This window comes from Mytilus galloprovincialis, chromosome 14 (genome assembly GCF_965363235.1).
Source record: "Mytilus galloprovincialis chromosome 14, xbMytGall1.hap1.1, whole genome shotgun sequence".
Taxonomy (NCBI): Eukaryota; Metazoa; Mollusca; class Bivalvia; order Mytilida; family Mytilidae; genus Mytilus; species Mytilus galloprovincialis.
Genome location: NC_134851.1, coordinates 32,323,656 through 32,340,255, shown reverse-complemented (window position 1 = coordinate 32,340,255; position 16,600 = coordinate 32,323,656). Strand labels below are relative to the sequence as shown.

General features: G+C 31.6%; 1 protein-coding gene across 1 annotated transcript; it reads right to left on the bottom strand.

Moving 5' to 3' along the window:
* Positions 1 to 1,756: 1,756 nt before the first annotated feature.
* LOC143058402 (epidermal growth factor receptor-like) lies at positions 1,757 to 9,343 on the bottom strand. The gene is made up of 6 exons (XM_076231899.1): positions 9,314 to 9,343; positions 8,103 to 8,185; positions 5,749 to 5,857; positions 5,132 to 5,296; positions 2,637 to 2,839; positions 1,757 to 1,984 (listed from the first exon to the last, which is right to left on the bottom strand). Exons 2-6 carry the CDS (start codon positions 8,161 to 8,163, stop codon positions 1,851 to 1,853), a joined length of 672 nt encoding a protein of 223 aa, XP_076088014.1. The 5' UTR covers positions 8,164 to 8,185; positions 9,314 to 9,343; the 3' UTR covers positions 1,757 to 1,850.
* Positions 9,344 to 16,600: the final 7,257 nt, after the last annotated feature.

Sequence of the window (16,600 nt, the reverse complement as noted above, 5' to 3'; positions counted from 1 at the left end):
TAACCATCACATGATTTGTTTTACATTTTTCGTGTTTTGGGACAAAAATTACAGCGCACTGAATACAGAAGAAAAATGTAAGCAATACAAGATAACAAATAAGAGACATGAATCATGAATTATCTTATATTCGATTCTAAATATAAGTGAAGATGCATATAGACCTTAGTGAGCGAAACAGGCTCTTTATGGTCACTAGTTTTTCGTTGCTGACATATTTGTCAGACACCTACTTCCTGTATGCTGCTACTTTTAATCACGAATGCGTGTATCTTGCATGCAGCCTAGTACTTATTGCAGGACTGAGGTCAAATTGTTTCGAGTTTGAGTTAAGCCATGACGTCTTCTCTTGTTAATTGAAACCAACAAAGACACGATCATGCTCAGCGGATAAACAACTCGTCTGATTTTAATCCGACATGATTGTATTTGGTATATTATATTTCATACAATATCTTTTCAAATTTAACTTTTTACAACGTATAAACAGTTTTACATAATCCCATCACGGCTATAGTCCTACGTAATAAGGCTCTAATATTTGGAAGCCATGGCTTTCTAAGTCAAACAAATACACGTACTTACACAAAAGCAAAATAACAAAAATACTGCACGAAAAATTCAATTTGGAAAGTACCTTTAGTTATCAAATGGCTAAAATAAAAAGTTCAAACAAATCAAACAAATAGCTATGATATTCCTGCCTTTGGACATGCATTTCTTTATTTAGAAAATAGTAGATAAAACCTTGCTTAATAGCTAGATAAACTTTTCCACTGCGTTCAAATTTTAACACATTGATCTTCCTAAGGACGGAGTCAATAATTAAGCATACAACCAATCAAAAGTTGGAACAGTATGTTTATAAGGTGTAACTAGTTATATCTTATATGTGTAGAATGAAACTATATTTCTAAACTATTGATTTGTTCTCTTATCTATATATATTATAATTGACTCCGCCTTAAAGATGGCGATAACTTAAAATTGCCTAACTACACATGATTTCATGGTTCAGCTAGCAATAAAGCAAGCTTCCCAAAAATATTACATATACCTTCAAATTCAAGTCGTTTTGCTGTTAAGATGTATTCTTTAATAGTTTCAACAAAAGTGTTCAGATTCAATTTATTTCAACAAACAAACAAAAAAAGTAGAAATATTTCATCTGCCCAAGGAATAAAAACCCGATGTTATTGATGAAACTAGTGCATGGAGCCATGAAAAATATTGTTGGTAACCATGGCGCTCATAATTGCACAGTTTTAGATTTACCATACAAGATTGAAATTACTTTGTATACAACCATATTTACAAATCCATCCAAAAGTAAAATATTCTAGAACCTTAACATTCATTTTCTTAAAGATACATTTGTTATAGATCCGTAAAAAAATGCAACCATGAGAGTGTAAAAATGGTTTAAGAAATAGAGAATAATGGGTCAATTATGCAGACAAAAGGAAAATCAAATGGCAAAATCAAAATCTTAAACACATCAAACGAATGGGTAACAACTGCCATATTCCTAACTTGGTACAGGCATTTTCTTATGTCGAAAACGGTGGATAAAACCTGGTTTATAGCTAGCTAAACCTCTCACGTATATGACAGTCGCATACAATTCCATTATCAAAATGGGCAAACAAAAGAAAAAAGAGAAGAATGGATAATAATTCATTAAAGAATAGAGATAATGGTGAAAATAAAACAAAAGAGTAAATAACATAAAAAATAATAATAAAAGAATACCCTCTTGTGTGTTTGTTCGTATAATTGTTTTTCAACTATAATAATAATAAAATGAAAATTACCAAAAAGCATGTATTTTTACCACTGAACCGACGTTTTTACAAAATATCATCAATATGAAAAGAGTCCTCGATTGAATTGTTCTCGGTGATATTCCCTACACAGTTTTCCCTTCTTGGTCCCCAACATCCGTTTGTACCACACACCGTGGAGCAGCGTTTTCTCGTTAGTTCTGAAATGACAACTTGTCGAATGAGAAATGGGGAAAAGAGAATAATTACGAGCTTTGTCGACCTTATGCAAGTGTCCTTATTATTTCAAATACTAAATAAAAGATAAATTTTGGTCTGTTTTGTGTGATTATATACGAACTAATTTTTCAAACAGTTACATACTTCGCATAGAGATTTTTAAACCCGAAATAAGTTAATATATGTATTGATATTCATTTCAATTAGGGTCTATATCTATACTCTTTATGGTTAATCATAGTCACATAGGTTTCTAAGTATATCAAATAATTTTTCAAACAGTTACAGACTTTGCATAAATATTTTTTGTACCCGAAATAAGTTATCAAATATATAGATATTTATTAGCATTAAGGTCGATCTCTATCAATTATTATACATGTGGTAACTATTTTTTTCTATTCAACGTCATAATATAAGAAATTCATAATTTAATGAGTACAGTATCAATTGAAACATATGCCAAGATTTAAAAAAAATCCTATATCTTCTAAATTTCTAAGTATTAATGTCCTTAGCAATAGCAGATAATGGAAACTGGAAATTGAACTTTAAATCAGGTCAAAGTTCAACAGTTTTTAAGACTAAAACGAACGTACTATGACAAAGCTTTAATTAGATTAAAAATCTTACCACATTCTAGTTTTGATCTGTTCTTTACAACTGTAGCTTGTTGTTCCTTTCGTCGGAATAAATTCGTAAATTTAACAGTATCAGCATAGCAAAGTCTATCATTGAAGGCTATTACAACATTTCCGTTTCGGATTCTCTTCAATGAAGATAGATTCAACGCTTCTATTGACGAGTAGGCAACAGATAATGAAGCCCCTTGGTACCTGTAAGTAGATAGCCACACCATTGTTTGATTGGATTTTCAAATGCACGGAAACAAACGTTAAAGTCATGAAACCTAATATTAAAAAAAAGATGCATATGGTTTTTTATAGCTAAATGGATAGTTTTCATTATAAAAGTTATGTACATATTCGTTTTTCTGAAGAAAATACTTTAATTTGTCCACATTAAGAAGACGTTTTTTTTAATTGCTTCCTTCCAGGAAGCAATTCGCCGACATATTTTACGCATGAAACTTACCTTTGCGTGACCCCTCGGGTACAAATCGCAATTCGCATGGATCTGTCATTAAAATAAACTATTATCTGATTGTACATGTTATACACGTGCTCAATATCCACGCGTCTTTGTTGATTGTTTACTATAAGGTGACAATCAATAAACTACGGCTTCAAAACACGACAAATAATTAACGGCCATATTGTCACATCATAACAGACAGAGACTGACTGAGTGAGAGAGGGAAAAATGACAATTATACAACATGTTTGTTTAAAAAATGATAAAATCGTGCACAGAAGACTAAGTTTATGATTGTACAGGCATTGGTTCAAGTATTGGATGAATAATATTTTTCACCAGTCACTCGTTTCATATGACTTTGACAGCTGGCATGATATTGTAAATTTGTGTCATGGTTTGATTTGGTTTGATATATAAACAAAGGCCACTCTTTTAAGGTAGCACAATACAAAGATTTTTCATCCCCAATCAGACATCTTTAAACTGATGTAATTCCACTCATCTTTCTTTAAATTTAATAAATGAGGTACCAGAAGAAAGAAGAAGGATTAATCTTTCAAATTGTGATAATTTCATTATGACATAATTATTACATAATTAATTGTTATGTAATTAGTTGCTATTCTGTGATGTCCATCTTGAATGAATTTAGCTTCTTTGTTCTTAATAGCATCCTAAAATTTTTTATAGATTCTTGCACAACACAGTTTGACCTCCAAAACTGTGTCTCAGATTTTTCCTATTGTATTTCATTCTCTCATAAATCTTCAGTGAAGTTTGCAACATCAATTCATTAGAGACCACTAAATTCAATTGGGTATAAAATTTGTTCTATTGATGTTTTTGGAAATCTGAGACACAGTTTTGGAGGTCAAGCTGTGTTATTCAAGACTCTATAAAATATTTTGGGATGCTATGAAGAACAAAGACGCTAAATTCATTCAAGTGTGGACATCACAATATAGCGACTAATTACATAATAATTTATTATGTAATAATTATGTCATAATGAAATTATCACAATCTGAAAGATAAATCTTTCTTCTTTCTTTTGGTACCTCATTTATAAAATATAAAGAAGGATGAAATGAATTACATCAGTTTAAAGTTGTCCGATTGGGAGTGAAAAAATCTTTGTATTGTGCTACCTTAAATCGTTCTGATGATAGCGGGAACGAGCTAGACCTCTATTTTCTTTTTCTTATCAGCAACATCGTCTTGTAGCATATAGGTTGAATGAATCTCATTTTATGCATTATAACAGTTGGCACCGTCGATTCGTAGTAAACTGGGTTTTCCATCGGAATCCACAGTTGAAATCTATTATCAATTTGCAAGACTCAAATACTCTCAAGCTCCTACTTCATAAATCAGTAATAAGTCATATGACTGATATTGGTAATATATTTCGCACCATGTATACATAACAACAAAAGAGGGACGAAAGATACCAGAGGGACAGTCAAACCCCTAAATTGAAAATAAACTGACAACGCCATGGCTAAAAATGAAAATGACAAACAGACAAACAATAGTACACATGACACAACATAGAAAACTAAAGAATAAGCTAGCATGCAAAAAATGTTTATAATTTAAATACAAAAAAATATAAATAAAACTCGAATAAATGGTATATAGAAAACACTACATATACAGTATCTAATAAAACTGTATAATGCAGTGGTAAATAAAATATCAGTACTTAAACATGTAACTGTTGTTTATCTTTTAGTCGATTTTGGTTTCGGTTATTTTGATGTTTGTTGTTCTTTGACTTAAGAGTTCTTTTGTCTTTTTTTGTACCTCACCACATGTGGAGCAGGATCTGCTTACTCTTTCGGAACACCTGAGCCCCAGTTTCTGGTGGTGTTCGTGTTGCTCAGTTTTTAGTTTTCTATGTTGTTTCTTGTGTAGTATTATTTGTCTGTTTGTCTTTTCATTTTTAGTCATTCCGTTGTCATTTTTTTTTATCGATTTACGAGTTTGACTGTTCGTCTGTATCTTTCGCCACTCTTTTTTAAAACTACCTTTTAGATCCTCTTCCATATATAGTGGTAAGATTTCCTAGAAAGGACAAGTCTTTGAAGTCTTTATGTTTCCCCTGCACTACTAAAACACCAGTGATCTCCTTTACTGATTTGAATACCTCTAACTGGTACGGATGTAATGCAGGAATATTCAAATAGGGATCTCTGCAATAGATGAAAAGAAGATAAATGTACTGAACAAGTCAAACGAGAAAAACGGATATACTTCTCAAGTCAAACAAAGATGACGGTACTAACTATGCCAAAAACAAAGGAGACAGTACTATAAATGTATTGAGCAAGTAATACAAGGGAGACAGATATTCTTACCAAATCAAGCAAAGGAGACATAACGTACCCGGTGAAACGAGGACAGCACTTCCAATTCAAACGAAGGAGACGATAGTCAAACAATTCAACAAAGACAATATAAGTGTACCGAGCAAAACGAGGGAGACAAATATAATTATTATGTCAAGTGAAGGAGGTAGTGCTGATCATGTCGAACGAAGTCGATAAAAGAGATAAACGTAACAAATCAAACAAAGGAGACAGCACTTTCAGTTCAGGCGACGGAGACGGTGCTTACCAAGTCAAATAAAGATGATAGTACTTACCCTTCAAAAGAAGCTTCTACAACGTTTATGTTGCCGATGATTTTTGTACAGCCGCTCAGCTTGACAAGGTTTGAGTTATTTATATAGTCTATATTATTAGTTTTACATTCTGAAATATGGAAAATAAGATAATAAAGGCAAACGTATCAAGTCTACTGTGGATTCATTTATTTCATTGGGTACCATTTTTCGTGGATTGCTGAAAACCCTCACTTTCGTGGATTTTAATTTCGTCGTTTTGCCAAAGTCTGCATACAAACCAATGAAAAATATACAATTCGTTGAACATTTATATTCGTGGTTAAACTGAAACCACGATTTCCGCGAAAAACTGATATCTAACCAAAATTAATGAATCCACAGTACTTCAAAAGAATACAAATCAATTTTACGTCCTGGAAATGATAATGTTTTACACATATTTCATTTGTAGTTTTGTTTGAATATTTATCGGATGGAACTGATGTTAAACAATATCCAGAAGCCTTTAAAATATCATTGAAATGATTGCCACTGGACGTGTAGTTTGTACCGATTAATCGAAATTTCCAGTAACAATCTATTAAACATGATAGCAGTTACCAACACTATATATACAATAAATTATCTGTAATGTTTTTCCGTCAATTTAAGCTGATTAAACGGTAGATGAATAGATGAAGATATCCGAAGTAAATAGTTATGAAACATTTGAAAGTTACCAGGCTTATAATTTAATACGCCAGACGCGTAAAAAGTAAAAACACAAAAATACTGAACTCCGAGGAAAATTCAAAAAGGAAAATCAAAAATCAAAAGGCAAAATCAAAAGTCCAAACACATCAAACGAATGGATAACAACTGTCATATTCCTGACTTGGTACAGGCATTTTCTAATGTAGAAAATGGTGGATTGAACCTGGTTTTATAGCTAGCTAAACCTCTCACTTGTATGACAGTCGCATCAAATTCCATTACATTGTCAACGATGCGTGAACAAAACAAAAGGTCATGATCAATGAACAACCTTGTAATTGGTATTTTTGATATTATTATAATAGGCCTCAGTAATCGTTTGACATTTAGTTAACCTTTAAACTAATTTCACAGAGGATACTTACTGAAACACACACTAGGGCATGCAATTTGAAAATGGAAAGCAAACCGTGATTACATTCTCATACCGGTATATATAATCATGAAACAACGTATTTTTTTTTTTAAATTTTAAATTATTTGTTATGAATAATATAGGAAATAGTATTAGAATATAATTTTGGGAGTTTAATCTTGATTGATTTTGGCTAAAAGTCCATCGGTAAATAGTTAATGCATTTGTAGGATAATTGAGGGTTAAAATAAATGTTCATTTTAATCAATAAAAAATCGCATTGACCTTTAGGCATAGAACAATTTCATAATAAATGGTGGTTAGTATTTATTTTGTCTATAAATTTGATAGATATATTCCCGTCATTGACTCAAAGATAAAGATTAAAAAAAAAAAAAAACGCTCCAGCCTCAAGATGTCAAACAATGCAGTCATTACTGTGTTTCATGGTTGGAATTAAAATTCGGGAGCTAGCGATCCCGTAGCTAATATAAATAGAAATCGACCTTATGCAAATGAATATCATAACATCTGTTTACCTATTTCGGGTTGAACAAAATTCTATTCACAGCCTGTAACTATTTCAAAATTAAAATATTGTAAGAACCCTACAAAACAGACCAAACTTCATCTTTTATTTTGTATCTGAATATTCTAAAATCTATCAACCACTTATACATGTACATGTTTACGTGGACTTGCATAAGGTCGAAAGTTTCTATCCGTCGCAGCTCATAAATATGATAGCTGACCAGTAACGTACAAATTGATAGCGATTTATTCCCGTTAAAAAAAATCCACACCTGCTAATTTTTGTTCGTTAAAAATCAAATAATTCATGACAGTCCGTCGTTTTTCTTCGGTTGGTTTTATCTTTCCGAAAATGTGGTCTATTAATTCTAATAAAACTGTTTGGTACCAATTTTCTGCAACAGATGCGAATTTCGATAAATTGTCTCTTTGGAGTTGCTTGAGGCCACAATATATCAAAATGCAAAACCCATTACAAATGTGAATAGCTGGTCAAACAAAAAGGACCTTAAACTATAATACATTTTATCATAAATTATTTTATGGTTGACATTTATTCCATACATATTTTATAAGTTATGTCTCTTTTAAGTTGCCTGAGGCCAAAATATATCAAAATGCAAAACCCATTACAAATGTGAATAGCTGGTCAAACAAAAAGGACCTTAAATTATTTTATGATTGATTTTTATTCCGTACATATTTTGATATATAATTTAAATAAAGTACTGACCTTTTGATTGTCCCTGTCCACTTCCTAGCATTAAAACAACAATCACCAATCGAATCATCATGATTACAACAAACTACTATGATCTACAAAATTGGATGATGAACTTTTATTAAACAGACGTACGATTTTATAACTACAAAATTATGACGGATTGAAATATAATTCTACTGGTATTAATTTTTTGTTATTCTTTGAAAGTTCATATTTCCTAGGAACTCATGTCATTGGCGTCAAGTCTCGCTAGGTATCAAAGATAATAGGATCAAATATGTGTGATCATTAGATGCTTATGAAATTTGCTGTTTGTAGTAAACTGTTATATATGGCGATAAAAAAAATTGTACAGATAACATGTGTCACTTGCTGAGACAATTTTCCTTGTGGGTTTGGAATTAGAAGCATGATAAGCAAATCGTGTTCAAGGGCGTTTTCTTTCCGTTTATCGACGAAGGACATTTTCCGGTTATAGACATTTGGATGGAATTACATAGTAAAAAGTCGCTTAATACGAATTGTACATGTACGAGAACGTTCATACTGTTTTTATCAAAATATTATTTTGAAGTCAATATGCATACATTGTACACTTTAACTAATAATTTCATTACTAGTTGTGGCAAAACTGTTATTGGGTATATTTGTCCCACCACAGAAACGCAATATCTTAAATTTTGGGCATGAACGATAACTTCATCCGTAAATATGATAAAACTTGTCGTTTTCTGTATAAACACGAAACGTCCAACATATAAATCACCTTTTACTCTCGAATTTTTCACATTTCGTGAAAGATCTACACCGATTGTTATCTGGTATTTCAAAATCCAAGATGGAGGAAGATACCCAAGCCACCTAAAATCAGCTAGTGGGTTTGACAAAAAAATGTTGAGGTCAATTATCAATTATTTAAGGATATCAAATCCAAAACGAAATTTGACTGAGCCACCAAAAGTAGCCTGGTTTACTTTGAATTTAAAAAAAAAAGGCCTTTCTACCTCAAGAATATATTGCCTTAGATGTATTTGGCAAGTCTTTTGGAAATTTTTGGTCCTCAACGCTCTTCGACTTCGTATTTTATTTGGCCTTTTATAACATTTTTGATTCGAGCGTAACTGAAGAGTCTTTTGTAGATGAAACGCGCGTCTGGCGTAAATATTATATTTTATTCCTGGTATCTATGATACGATTATTATTATACTTAACGATCTTACCTGAGATTGTTGCAATTTTAGTTATAGTTGAATTACGCAATCTATCAACTGATTATTTACAATAACATTATTTAAATCTGCCAAGTTTCGAAACAGCTGAGCCTAGATACCTAAGGCTATGTATGTACATGTAAATTTAGAAAAGTTACAAACTCATTTCATTTATTACCAGTGATTATTGTTTCCTCAAAATGTTGAAATCTGTGAATTGATGAAGTTCAATGGTACGTTTTGTAATGCATAATAAAATGTAAAGGAATTTCCGTTCTCATAAGGCTTATAATATTAATTGAAAATATGTTTCTCATTTTAATATTTGCATCTGTATTCTGTCAAGTTCTTGAATAGAAGAGAAATTGATTTTCTATCAGTTGCAGTATTTTACTTGCAACTAAAGTATTCAATTACATATCATTTCAAACAGATTTATGTCGCCTTCCTCAAAAGAGAATTCCTAAGACTAAATGTACTTATAAGATAAAAAATTCAGTTAGATGTAGAAGAATAATATTAGAAGAAACCTGAAATATCAATATTACAAAATATATTTTAATCAACATATGCTTTTCCTTCCTCTTTTCATATATATTAGAAGATGTGGTATGATTTTCAATGAGACAACTCTCCAAAAGAGAAAAAATGACACAGCAATATAGGTCACCACATGGCCTTCAACAATGAGCAAAGCCCATGCCGCATAGTCAGGTATTCAAGGCCACGAAATGACAAATGTAAAACAATTATAAAGAGAAATTTAACGGCCTAATTCATGTACAAAAAAATGAACGAACATCAATTGGTTGTATGGCTCTCAATTAGTAAAGTCAATGCTAGAATTAGAAATAGGGTTATATCAATTAGACAACACAAATGATTGGAAAAATACTTGTACGTTAAAAGGATAATAAATCTCCTATTAAAGTGTAGGTTTTTTTATTAGTACAAATGTACATGAGACCCGTTACACATGTTAGTTGTTACTGAGTTACTGAGTTATTGATAGTGATAGACAATTTGTATGTTATTATCGAGAAATTATGGGTCATTAACTCATAGATCGAATCAGAGAATTTGACTCGGGTATAATGCGAAAGACTACTTTATTTACTGGACAAAGAGAAATTTCTCAGACTAATCATAACTAAACTAGTTTGTGATATGTTTGTAAAGGGATCTTCAGCAGGTTCACAATAAAACCAATATTGGCACAATTCAAGTATTTACCGTTTGTCAATTAACAGGGCGAAATAAGCCCCTAAATATACAATCTCTTTTACATGTATAGGACGGTTCCATAATGTCAATTTGCTTTTTGTTTACGGAGACGTTACTTAGCATGATTAATGTTAAAAAAGTTGATGTCATTGACAATAAAACAAGTTACTATCTATTAAAGACCAAATGACGAAATTTAACAACGGCCGTTCTCAGATTCAGTATTTTCATAAACTTGTTGACTTCATCCTTGTTTGTAGTGACATCTTGTGATCTGTAAATAAACATACTATATGCATAGGAGGGAGCCATGGAAAATGACAAAAGCCACGTGTTACTAAAAAACCTTATTCAATTCGCTTGATACAGACATACAAAAAAGATTGGAAATGTTTACCATACCAGAAATGGTATTAAGAGAAGATGACACGGTGTAATCAAAACCCATCATTTGAAAGAAAAAATGCGAAACGTTGCAAAAAGAGCAACACAAAAGCAAACATGGCAAGGAGAGCAACTGAAAATCACAAACCTCAACAATAATCGTAAAACTTATGTATCGTCGATTGAGTATTTCTTTATGATTAACACAGTTTGAACAATTTTTGTGTCAGTAGCACATCCCTGTTTATGAAGTCAATATAAAACAAACATGCACAGGCGTAGTATTTGTTGTGTGTGTTTTAACGCCACTTTAAAGCACCACTTTTGGGGTATTTCGTGGCGGCCTGTTTTTATTGGTTGAGGAAGCCGGAGTGCCCGGATAAAACCACCGACCTTCGATAGGAAAACTGACAATCCTAGTAAATTTATATTAAACTCGAGTGCACCCACATGAGGGCGTTTAAGCTCACAACCTTAGTGTTGACTGACTAGTAAATACAGTAGTAACTACTTAGACCACTCGGCCACCGAGGCCCCAATAAGCGTAGTATATCAATTGAATATGAAAACGCCATCCTATAGGACAGATGATATATAACTGAAGGAAAATGGAAAGTTGATAATGGGACAGGTGAAATCAGCAGGTTTGTCACATATTTTAGTTAAAAGTCGTCCATTTATGTCTACTGTTGATTCATTATTATTCGTTAGATACCAATTTTCGTTTGTATGGTGGATGCAGATGAACCACGAATTCAAATATTTAGCGAATAACGAATTTTCTATAGGACCTGTCTGTCCACGAAAATGCAAGCTTTCCCTAATTCACGAAAATTGATACCCATGAAAATAAATAAACCCATAGTATATCGAAAAAGAGTGCATCTTCATGTTATGCTAGTATTCTATCAAATTTCAATTTTACTTCGAAAATTGAGATGCAGGCACTCACTGAAATATAGGTTCTATAGTAACTAGATTACCAAATTGAACGCACACAAGAGCTGTTTATAGAATAACTTTAAGTACGTATGGTGTAGGTCCGAAGTTCGTTTTTGGTCATTATAAATCTAAAATGAAAGTTTGGAACTCATCTTTTGAAAATAAAAAATGCCATACAATTTAATTACTAAGTATAAAAATGTCTTGTACTAAATCAGGAATATGGAAGTGGTTATAAATAAGTCCGTTTCTATGTATGCTGGAGGTTTTTTTTTTGTTGCAGTTCAGTGTTTCTGTTGTTCCGTTGTTTTAAACTTTTAGTTGATGTGTTTCCGTCAGTTTTTAGTTGGTGCCACGGATTTGTTTTCGCTTAATCGATTTATGACCATTGAACAGCGGTATACTACTGTTGTCTTTATGTATAAACAACAAGGAGAAAAAAAACCTTAAAACTACTGCCGTACTTGCGTTAAGATAAGGAGTTGAAATACATTGAATTCACAATAAAAAAATTGGTGCAAAGTGCCCCTTACGTAAACCTTAAATATTTGAAGAGAAAAATAGATTTCTTGTCCTTTATGGATCAGTTAATTTATTTCTAAATAGTTTATCTTACTACGATAATACTGCAATAATACCCCTTTAATCTGTTATTAAATTGATACATAATACATACCTAAAGTGCCAACCAAAGGATTTTCCTTTGATTATATTGGAATAGTTTGCTGGTGGTAATGTATAAAGTTTATATGAAAACAGTGTACCAAAATACCAAGCTTCACGGCTAATGAAAAAGGGAAAGTCCTGATCTAATTTTGAATTCTTTCTGAAGTTTTGGGTTAGTAAAAACGGCCTAGTTTTCTTTAAAGTCGATTTAAAATGAACGTCGAAATTGTGAAGAAAAAAATAAATCCATTACCAATTAATGGTGCGAAAATCATATTAAATTTTCCTGAACAAATGCATTTACTTTACATGCCTTTTATGTTAGATGAATATAGTAACAAATTTTATCACTGGTATAAAGATTAAAATTCTCTATAAAAGTATATTTTGGCTGTCACTGGTGAGTATTTTGAAGTTGAAAACGCGTGTACAAAAGTGTTATCCTGGTTTTATGATGAATTATTTGAACAGTTTTTCATCTTTTCAGGAAAAAAATAATTTTGTTTTTACCAATTATTCATTTAACATATTATAAAAATCACACTATCAATATAACTTACTTGAAAGTTTAAAATTATAATTCCTATGACCAAACCTCAATGTGTCGCATGATTATATATTTGTCAAATCAAGGAAATGACTCTTTTTATTCAAAGATGAATGATAAAGAAATATTGCTCTTTATTTTATTTTATGTACTTATTGAAAAACATACATTTATTAATACTTCAATCACATTGTGTCTGTGCATGTAGGCGTCTGCTATACAAAGGTTTTCGTCTGTTTGTGACAAAATTAAATTAATTTTACTAATTTGAAAGCAACATATTGTACGCTTTCAACTTCAGACCTTATTTCTAATTAATTTTACTTTCATACAATCGCAATATCTGTCGATTGCCTAAAAAATTTCACATTTTTGCAATATTAATTAAACTAACAATTGTTGTCAAAAGAAATAGGTTCATGTACTTTTATTGATTTCATTAACCGCAACAATTTTGTATAAAGCAGTGAATGTAATAAAATGACATCTGAATCATGTAGATAAGTAAATAAATGAACAAACAATATCAGAGGTATAAAAAAATATTTCTTCGATTATAGTACATGCACTTTACTTTTAATTAATTACATGCGCGTCTGGCGTATTAAATAAAAGCCTGGTACCTTTGATAACTAATTATAGCAAAACATTAGCGCTTAGTTGTTATTACTATATAATTAATGCAAAAGTGTGTTTTCGAAACAAACAACTAAACAATTAAATATTCCAAATTGATTTTAATTCCTATGACGAAACTTCAATAAAACCAAATACGAACTAAGATTCAAGCCAATTGTTGAATAATAAGGTAAAAACATGATACATTCTGTACTGCCACAAAACAAGAAAATAGTTTATGTATTTCTACAGAAATATTCTTTGTTAAACTTCAGACTTAATTTCTAATTAATTTTATTTTCCTACAATCGAAATATCTGTCGATTGACATCTAAATTCTACATTTTTACAATATTAATTAAATTAACAATCGTTGTCAAAAGAAATAGGTTCATGTACTTTTATTGATTGCATTAACCACAACATATTTTTTTTTATAAAGCAGTGAATGTAACAAAAAAATGACATCTGAATCATGTAGATTAGTCAGTGATGACGGTTTAAAAAAATGAACAAACAATATATCAGCAGTATAAAAAGTTCTTTATCGATTATAGTACATGCACTAAATTCAGATTAACGTAGTTATAGCACACATTTGTACTTAAAGATAATTAATTCAAAAGTGGTTGAAGAAACAAAACAAGTGAAACTGCGAGCTACTGCTCACTGATGATACCCCCGCCGCAAGTGGATAATTTTAATAGTGTAAAAATATGCAAGTGTTCGGTAAACAGGAAGTTGTTGAGTGATGAATCTGAAAACGCATTACACGGTATAGCTGACTTGTATAAATCCTGAAACCAAATTTCAGAAATCCTTGTATAGTAATTCCTGAGAAAAATGTGACAAAAATTTTCAACTTGGTTATCATGTGTAAAATAATACAAGTGTTCGGTAAACAGGAAGTTGTCAAGTGATGAATCTGAAAACGCATCACACGGTCTAGCTGACTTATTTCAAGTCTGAAACCAAATATCAGAAATCCTGGTAGTGCAGTTCCTGAGAAAAATGTGACGAAAAATTTTCAACTTGGCTATCAGGTGTCAAAATGATACAAGTGTTCGCTAAACAGGAAGTTGTCGAATTATGAATCTGAAAACGCACCACACAGTATAGCTGACTTATATAAAGCCTGAAACCAAATTTCAGAAATCCTGGTAGTGTAGTTCCTGAGAAAAATATGACGAAAAATATTCATGGGACGGACGGACTGACTGACGGACTGACGGAAGGACAGACAGAAGTAAAACAGTATACCCCCCTTTTTTCAAAGCGGGGGTATAACAACTAAATAAATAATGCCAATTGGGTTGAAAATTAAACTATGAAGATACAAGCTAATAGTTAACCAATAAGATAAACGTGATAGATTATGTACTATCGCAAAACAAATAAATTAAAAAGACAAAAGGCAAATAAAACAATTATATATAAGGACATTCAAATTCAAAAGTCGAAAAAACAAACTGACAAAGCCATGGCAAAAACATTCAACAGCAGTATATAGTTGTCTAAAAAAACAAACCGACAAAGCCATGGCAAAAACATTCAACAGCAGTATATAGTTGTCTAAAAAACAAACCGACAAAGCCATGGCAAAAACATTCAACAGCAGTATATAGTTGTCAAAAAAACGACCAAAACAAAAACAACTGTATACAAAGCATTACATAGAAACCAAAACTTAGGTACACGAAGCACACCAGGTTGGAATAACTACCTTTAAATGTTGCCCCACCAGGTGTTGTTCTAGATACGTTAACTGAGTGAAGGGTGATTAGAAGACACAAAGTTAATTTCAATCTGCATGTTCATCACTATTTTATGCCATAAGAAGACCGATGTACTGTTTGTAAATGTTTCTACAACAAACTTGATGAAAATTTTTCATACAGGTAAATTAGTGACAATTTTATTACCCTTCGGCACGCAACATGAAGATATATATTTTTATACAGATAACTTGAGCGAATTATAAGGTTGAGAGCAAATTCTGTTTATCTGACAATAGTTATAGTGCTGAAAGTATTTTTTTATCCAACATGTCCAAGGAGGTGGATAGATACTTCCAATCTCTCCAGCCACAGTCAATCGATTGCACATATTGGGGCATGATGTATTTACACTTATTTCGAAAAGTTGCAACCTCGTATCTGTTCACACTATGCAGACCTATATACCATAATAGTTGTTTGGACTGACACTTTAACGATTGTTGCAAGTTGCCCGTGTTTGGCGATTCATGCATATCAAGAGACGTTTATATACTGTCTATCAAAAGACTGAACTTCAAGGCAATTTCCAGAAGGGGAAGTTCATAAAAGTGACATAGTCAAACACAATCATCAACGGAACAAGCGACAGTGGTTAATAGTTCCGTTATATTGATGAAATTGTGTAAGCAACCTAAACAGACATGATATGTAAATGTGACAATTGGAATCGAGCAGTCAAAACTGTATTAACATACATCACAGACACACAAATATTTGATTAATTATTTCTACATCTATCCAAAACAATCTAACAAAGACGTCGACAAAAAGGTACAGTAAGACTCATCATTAGTGTAAATGAGACACATCACCATTAAAACTAAAGGAATTTGTGGTTGATAGTACATACCGTATATAGTAATAACTCTCTCGATAAATTGATGATTATAAAAATAGAAATGCAATGATATGATAATTTAAACAACACCTTAAAACCTTTTGTGTACGAATCGCAACTCGGAATACCTGAATCTACTACTGCCTAAAATAAACAAAGAAAGTACTCATCGAAAACTAGAAAACCCTGTTGCAAAATTGAATGCTGGGACAATTGACAATGTATCTACTTTAAAATGCATTCAATGCAGTTAATTGTAAAGACATGTTTGTGGTTTGAAGCTTGCATTACGATTCCAA

Coding starts and splice junctions, on each gene's coding strand:
- LOC143058402 (XM_076231899.1), bottom strand. CDS start 8,163: ATGATGATTCGATTGGTGATTGTTGTTTTAATGCTAGGAAGTGGACAG. Junction 5,858..8,102: donor TGGACAGGGACAATCAAAAG/GTCAGTACTTTA, acceptor TCCATATTTCAG/AATGTAAAACTAATAATATA. Junction 1,985..2,636: donor CAGATCAAAACTAGAATGTG/GTAAGATTTTTA, acceptor TTGTCATTTCAG/AACTAACGAGAAAACGCTGC.